This window comes from Rhagoletis pomonella, unplaced genomic scaffold (assembly GCF_013731165.1).
Source record: "Rhagoletis pomonella isolate Grant_MI unplaced genomic scaffold, Rhpom_1.0 Rhpom_scaffold_00003, whole genome shotgun sequence".
NCBI lineage: Eukaryota > Metazoa > Arthropoda > Insecta > Diptera > Tephritidae > Rhagoletis > Rhagoletis pomonella.
Genome location: NW_023458557.1, coordinates 10455057 through 10463453, shown reverse-complemented (window position 1 = coordinate 10463453; position 8397 = coordinate 10455057). Strand labels below are relative to the sequence as shown.

The following is an 8397-nucleotide window of genomic DNA, read 5'->3' as shown; positions in this document are numbered from 1 at the left end:
TTGTATTTAGGAAAAAAGCTTTGGCAGTCAACCCAATAGGTAACGACAGTGAAACAAGGGCGGTTGAATCTAGGAGTTATGTTAACGAAGTGAAGATACAGGAACCGCAAGTAGATACAACAAAGGGGTGGATTAAAGAGTTTGATGTTCTGAACCTGAGCGAGATTAACGAAAGAGAAACACTGAGCCTGGAACACTTAGATAAAGACATGGCTAGGGAAGTGGAAAATTTAGTTAAAGGGTACTTACCGGCAAAGATGAGGTACCTGTTTACCAACAACCGCGGCGAATGTCCTTTGAAGATCGCCGGTTTGTCGACAAGCAAATCGAAGATTGGTTAAAGGAAGGTATAATTCAGCCTAGTAGCTCCAACTATGCCTCGCCGGTTGTGGTCGTTCCTAAAAAAGATGGGGGTAAAAGATTGTGCTGTGACTATAGGCGACTGAATCGGAAAATTGTAAGAGACAATTTCCCAATGGTCATTATGGACGACGTTTTAGACAGACTTCAGAGTGGTCGGGTTTTCACGACACTGGATTTATCAAATGGATTTTACCATGTCCCAGTGGAACCACAATCAAGAAAGTATACAACGTTTGTAACTAGCAATGGGCAATATGAATTCCGTGTCGTACCGTTCGGGATATCAAAAGTTTTCTGTAGATACATCAACGCTGTGTTTCGGACATTAATCCAGAAAGAAACAGTTATAACATACATGGACGATTTAATAATTCCTTCAAAAGACGAGGCGGAGGGTATAGAAAAGTTGGAAGAGGTTTTACTGTTAAGCGCAGCATACGGTTTAAAAATTAAGTGGAAAAAATGTCAATTTCTTAAGCGGAAAGTCGAGTTTTTAGGATACATAATAGCAAATGGTACTGTACAAATATCAGAAGAAAAGACTGCCGCTGTGAAAAATTTTCCTTTACCGTCAGACAAAAAAAGTTTACAGAGATTCCTCGAGTTGACGTCGTATTTTCGACGCTTTATAGCAAACTTTGCTTTGGTAGCTAGACCCTTATCTAATTTGTTGAGAAAAGATATGGTTTTCAAAATAGGTGATGAAGAAATAGCAGCCTTTCAGCAGCTGAAAGCTCATTTAGAGAAAGCGCCAGTGTTAAGATTATTTTCCCAACACGCCGTTACTGAAGTACATACTGATGCTAGTAATTACGGATACGGAGCCATATTATTGCAAAAGGATCCAGATGATCAACAACTACATCCGGTTCAGTATATGAGCCGGAAAACCAAACCAGTAGAAGAGAATTACCCAGCGTATGAGTTGGAGGTACTTGCAATCATTGAGGCCTTAAAGAAGTGGAGGATATACTTACCAGGCATACCCTTTAAGATTGTAACAGACTGCAACGCCTTTACAATGACCCTCAAGAGGGAAGATGTTCCACCAAAAATTGCGAGATGGGCGCTATTTCTCCAAGACTTCAATTACGAAATCGAACATCGGGTGGGAACAAGAATGGCACATGTAAACGCGTTGAGTAGGGTGTACTGTTTAATGCTAGAAGACTCATTAAAGTACAGGCTTAAACAAGCACAGATGCAGGGTGAATGGACGAAGGCAGTTCGTAAAATACCAGAGAAGGACGAATTTGAAGACTTTGACTTGATTGTAGTGCCAAGGCTTATGGAAGATGAACTCATGAAAATGGCACACAGGCAGGGTCCTTTCTCGACAAAGAAAACTCAAAGCTTGTTAGAAAAATCTTTTTATATCCCACAAATCAACGCCAAAGTCAGCCAGATAGTCCGAAGCTGTATCGAGTGTATCGTTAGTGAGGCAAAATCTGGAAAGAAAGAGGGATTCCTTAATTCTATAAATAAAGAAGATAAACCTTTAGGTACTTATCATATCGACCATGTAGGACCGTTAGAGATGACCAGTAAGTCGTACAATTACATTATAGTTGTGGTTGATGCTTTTAGTAAATTTGTTTGGTTATACCCTTCAAAGAATACAGGTGCAGAAGCTGTGGTGGAAAGGCTCAAAAAGCAAGCCACAGTATTTGGTAATCCCAAACGCGTAATAACTGACAGGGGGCAGCATTTACGTCAAATTTATTTAGAGAGTATTGTCAGTGTGAGGGTATTCAATATTTGCTCATTACGACAGGAGTTCCGAGGGGAAATGGGCAAGTCGAAAGAATGCACAAGATAGTAATTCCGATGTTGTCGAAATTGTGTGCAGAAACGCCCTCTAGTTGGTACAAGCATATAGATCGTGTACAGCAGTTTATTAACAACACGCCACCCAGAAGTACAAAACATGCCCCTTTTAAGGTACTTACAGGACTCGAAATGCGCATGGCCAACATGCCAGAGCTACAAGAGTTATTAGAGAAGGCCGCTGTCGATGAATTAGATGAATATCGTGACGAAGTGAGGAAGCAAGCCAAAGAAAATATTGCTCAAATTCAGGAAGAAAATCGTAGGTCGTACAACCTACGTCGTAAAAAGGAAACAAACTACAAAGTAAACGATTAAGTTGCGATAAAAAGGACACAGTTCGGCAGCGGTTTAAAACTGAAGCCAAAGTTTTTAGGGCCATACAAGATTGTTAAGGAACTTAAGAAAGGACGATATGAAGTCGAGAAGGTAGGGGATCACGAAGGACCGGGTAGGACGTCAACTATTGCAAAATATATGAAAAGGTGGGCCAACTCATTCGAGGGCGAATGAACTCAGGACGGCCGAATGTAGGACTGGATGTGGGGTGACTGACAGATGGCAACTATGTAGTTAAACTGAACGAACACTAAACGAAACGCCACGACCGAACGAACAATTTGAAACGAGGACCGAACGGACACTTCAAGTCGGACGGTGGTAAAAAGCAGACGCCATTGAGCGTATAGTGCCTTCGAAGTTTAATTGTTTTAACTTTTACCTATTTTTGGAATGTAATATATAAATCATAAGCAATAAACAACTAATTAAAACAACGAGTTAATTTATTTCAATTGGAAACGGAAAATTGAGTGAAGAACACACGTTTGGGTAAGGAATTCCACATACATATAAATGGTGCGAAGAATGTACAGTAACTCATCAATTGAGAACGGCTGGGCCGACTTAGCTCAATTATTTTTTTTTGGTCACTCGTAATTGCCGGGAAAAGGTTTTTACGAAAGAAAATTTTGGGAGACCCCCCGGGAAATTGGGAAAATCGAAAATTAGTTTTTTGTGAGGAATTTTGTGTGCAATTGTTTCGGAATGGCTTTTCGAATGGAAAAATAGAAAATTCTTAGTGGGAAACTCGGAAAATTCCGGAAGAACGCGAAAAATTTGAATATTTTTTCGACGAAATTTTGCAAGTCGCAAGATTTTGGACGATGTAAAGGTGGAGAATTCGTTGTGATGCTTGGAAAATTTCAGATAATTGTGAAATTCATTGTGAGCATGAATCAATTGGGAACAATTTTCTCCTATGTTTTTAACCGATTCGAATGGTAGTTGCTTTGTTGGAAAAGTGTTAGAGGAGGAGTGCACTAAGTTTTAATTTTTCCGATAGGTGGAGGGTAGTGCTACGCTAAACAATCGCATTTATGGTCCCATTTGTTTCAAACGCGGAATATGTATTCGGTGAATAAACACAAATAAACCTGCCAAAAATAGACCCGATAGGTACCTCCAAACTCGAGTTATGGCAAATTCAGTTCCATTAAATATGTTCCCTTTTCTATCTATACTAATTATATAAGGAGAAGTCCCTTTTTTTACCTTCCTTTTATTAACTCGGGATGTAACTATGTAATATTGATGCGCCTAAAAGATGCAGCGATTTCTATTCTCAAGTTACATACCTGATGACGGTACGAATAGCAATTATAATAGGGAGGTTTTAGTTTTTTAAACTATAATTTTATTTATTTTGTAACAGGTAATATCGCGAACGGCAGGTCCGGCTTTCATGCAATTTTGTATATAAATAGCTCCTTATTTTTACAAGAGGTGATCTCGCGAACGGCTGTACCAATTTTTTTGAAATGTTAGACTAGGGTGGCCAGATGCGCTGATTTAATCAGTACATGTGCTGATTTTTTTCTATTGAACTGATTTTTAAGAGCCCGAAATCAGTACGCAAAAATTACTGATTTTTTGAGTTTGTACTGATTTTTACATTTAATAAATACTTTTGTAAATTGGTGTAATTGACATTTGCTTGAGGTTTACATGTTCAAAACAATGGTTTTTGACAACTCATACGTGTGAGCAGATTGAAACCATTATTAAAAAGGTGTCAGCTTGCAATTGTTTCGTTTCCTAAGATTTCGCAAAATAACAAACTGTTTGGATTCAACCCAACCCAACTTCACGATTTGCAGGTTTTACACGATTTACAGGAAAAGCTGATTTCGCCATTAATAAATCTTATGCAAGGTGGTGGTGAGTTAATCAAATATTAAGTACACTGAGAAGATGACAATAAGAGATAATGTTTTGGATTATAATTAAACATCCACTGAGAAATCGGCTGTCAGTATGTCAAACTTAAGACAACTACTGCTACGCTGCAATGTAAGTTCTAAAAATTTGGAAAACGTGCAAACTACCGACACTTGGATGTGATATATGTAGCTTAACTTTGATTTTTGATGTTCAACCACCTGTAATTTTACTTGCACATACACATTTAACACTATTAAATTGCATTCGTACTCGATAATTCGTTTGGCGATAATTCGGTAATATACCTTTTAGTCAACATTTTAATGTGAATTTTGTATTTTATAAGCCCACCAACTAAATATGTTTTAAATTTGTAGCTTTAAATATGCAAACAAATTCTGACTCGAGCTCGTCTTCTACTGAAACTGAATGGGATACAATTTTTTTTTTTTTTTTTATAAATTTTCTAGAAAGTTTGATACTTCAACTCACATGTCTTGTTATAGAATTAACTACATTTTTATAAGAAATTTAAATTAAGTAAGGAAAGAAAAATACTTCTAAGCCTAAACAGCACCGGTTGTCAAGTCATAGCGTACGCCGATGACATAGCAATCGTTGCAACGGGCAAACATCTTCAGGTCCTGAGTGAGTTATTGCAAAACGCACTCGGTCTGGTAAACATCTGGTCCAAGGAATGTGGACTTAGTGTCAATCCTGCCAAGACAGAAATGGTACTTTTCACAAGGAAGTATAAAACTCCCTTATTTAAACCTCCCGCCCTAAACGGGGTGGCACTCACTCTCTCAACCGAGGTGAAATAACTTGGTGTTATTCTGGACAGGAAGCTGAACTGGAAGCGAAACACTGAAGACCGCTCCAGGAAGGCCAATACTGCCCTGTATGCCTGCAAAACGGCTATAGGCAAAAAATGGGGAATAAAACCACATATAGTACACTGGATATACACAGCTGTGATAAGACCCATCCTTTTCTACGGGGTCACCGTATGGTGGCCTGCTCTAAACAACACCGTATCCAGAGCCAAGGTGGAACGTGTGCAGAGGACGGCTGCCATGCTCGTCACGGGAGCCCTGCCCACTACACCCACCAAATACCTGGAAATAATCTTAAATCTTCCACCTGTGGATCTCTACGGCAAATTTCAGGCCGGCTGTAGTGCGGCCAGGCTAAATACAATCCAGCCGTAGAGAGACCTCAGATTCGTGCACGCAAAAGTACTTGAAACTCTACCGGATAATCTACAACAGATAGATTATACCACTCCTCTACTCTGTTTAGATAACAAATTCTCCACAAGAATCCCAGAGAGGAACGAGTGGGAAAGGGCCACAGACCTGAACTCAGGGTCTACGGCCATATATACAGATGGTTCCAAGCCAAACAAAAGATTGGGTAGCGGGATCTACTCTGACGAACTCGCGCTAAATCTCAGTTTTCGCTTACCGGACCATTGCAGCGTTTTTAAAGCGGAATTAAACGCCATAATGGAGGCGGCTCGGTGGCTTATAACCTCCGCCCCTCCAGGACGGCCTATCTCTATCTATTCTGACAGCCAGGCTGCTATCAAATCTCTCAATTCTAACGAAGCAACGTCCAAAGTAGCCATCGAATGCAGAAATACTCTCAACCTGCTGGCATCAAAATGCTCCTTGACTGTTGTATGGGTCCCTGGACACAGGGACATCCCTGGCAACTGCCTAGCCGACGAGCTGGCAAGGAGGGGGACGGAACTTTCTGAAGTCAATTCTGCTCCGAATGCGGGCATACCTCTAACCTCCTGCAAACACAGACTAAAGGCGAAACTCGTTGAGGAGGTAAATATAAGATGGGCTGTGGAAACCACCTGCCATATTACCAGGCAAATATGGCCAAAGATTGATGTAAAGCGATCCATAGCTCTCACCCGGCTGGACCGCTCCTCTCTCAGATTAGTAGTCGGGGTAATCACCGGACACTGCCTGATGGGCACACACGGAAAAAGGTTGGGATACCTCACCAACGATTTCTGTCGCAGTTGCAGAGACGAGGAGGAGGTGGAGACCATCGAACACTATCTCTGCCACTGTCCCGCCCTGTCCAACATGCGCAACCAATTCTTCAACAAGTACTTTGTAGATTGTTTAGCCGATTTGAACTCGGCGAACGTTCTCGACTTTTTGTGCTATATAAAACGCACTCGGTGGTTCAATTACTAAGGGAGGGAAAGAAACAAATGGCTTCGGCCAGTGGTATCACAACGGGCTTTTCCAGCCCACGTGTGCTCCGCGTGTGCGCGGGGCAGCCATTCTAACCTAACCTAACCTAACCTAAGGAAAGAAAAAAAATTTCAAAACCTGTCAATACATTTTGTTACTATTTTCCTGAGCAAAGCTGTACATACATACGTAATACCTATGATTTGTTTTAAAGTAATGAATTTTTATATTGATAATACTATATGTATTTAAAAGTCTATTAGTTATTTTTTGTTAAATTTATGCGCTGTTATTTGGTTGTTATATTGTTAATAATGAAAAATACACTTAAAAATGAGCTGATTTTTTGGACTTTGTGCTGATTTTTGATCCCAAATGTACTGATTATGACACTATAATATCTGGCCACCCTATTTTACACCCATACATTATCGAATTTTTCATATCGTATATCTCTGGAAGTATTTGTGGTAGAGTCCTGAAACTTGGTACTGAGATTTTGAAATCAACCCCATACTCAACAAGAAAATTGGGGGCTATTGGAAAAGGGGGCGTAGCGTGGTCCAAGCATATTGGAACTAGGAAATATATACACCTACAAGAATGCGTCTCCATACAGTGTTTTTTTAATAATTGCAATATTTTTCATAATACAATTTTTCGTGAATTTTTTTAGAAATATTGTTCATTCAAAGTTAGGAAAATTCGACAAAATTCCACCAAAATTTTAAACTTTTAACCAAATTTTTTGTATGCCGTTATGTATTTATTTTAAGCTTCCGCTAATTTTTCAGATTTTTTTTTGCTGATGATGTTGCGCAAGAGCGTCAGTATGTAAAAGATTTACTCTGGTGGGTGTAGATAATTCTTTGGTACGTGTGTCACAAACTCTGTACTCCTTCTAACCGAGCGAAACGATGTTAATGAAATTTTTGTCTGTGTTTGAGTAGGTCCCTGTATAGTTTAGGTTCGCAACTTAAAACGCCAGGAGGTGCTGGATCGAGTTACTACTCAATATTCGTATTTGTGATCCGATTTGACTCATATTCGAGATATATATGTATTGGTAACGATAGGGGCAATATTATTACAAAACAAGTAAGAGCAGCGCTGTCTTCGGCTATGCCGAAGACTTCATACCTTTCATGAACATTTGAAAATTTTACTTTAACAGATTACTGCATTTGAAAAAAATCATATATTCACAGCATACATAGATAGAGGAGATACATATCTAAAAACAATATCTAAACAAGCAGAGATGTGGAAGATATACCTTATATAGCACTACTCTACGTGATTTTCACTGCTGTCTGATTGGTATGTAAACCGGTAACACAATTTAATGGGCTTAGCTTCCTACATAAAGGAGATATATCGCAAAAATTGGCATCTGAACAATCAGTGGTATAAGAGATAAAGCTTATACAGCATAGATTTTGACGATTTTCTCAGTAGACTTTGTATTATTATTTATAAAATAGCTTACGAAATTTATCGGTTTTAGCTGTTAAAATAAAGGAGTTTTACAGTAAAACCCCATATCTGAACAATCAGTTGTGTGGAGGCAATAAATAGGTTATAGTGACCCGATCCTTGTTAATTTTACTGTAAACTTTCTGTTGATAAAAAGTGAAAATAGGGCGATATTTCAGGTTTCTAGCTGCATATATGGGGAAATTATAACAAACAAGTAAGAGCAGCGCTGTCTTCGGCTATGCCGAAGGCTTCATACCTTTCATGAACATCTGCTAATTTTACTTTT

At 39.2% G+C, this 8397-nt stretch overlaps 1 protein-coding gene across 1 annotated transcript in view; it reads right to left on the bottom strand.

Annotated features, from left to right (window-relative positions):
• Positions 1–268: 268 nt before the first annotated feature.
• LOC118735026 overlaps positions 269–8397 on the bottom strand; it is a 158203-nt gene continuing 150074 nt past the window's right edge. Inside the window, exon 3 of the mRNA XM_036464620.1 lies at positions 269–398. Within this exon, the coding sequence (XP_036320513.1) occupies positions 373–398 (26 nt within the window). The 3' untranslated portion in view covers positions 269–372. The remainder of the gene's footprint in view (positions 399–8397) is intronic.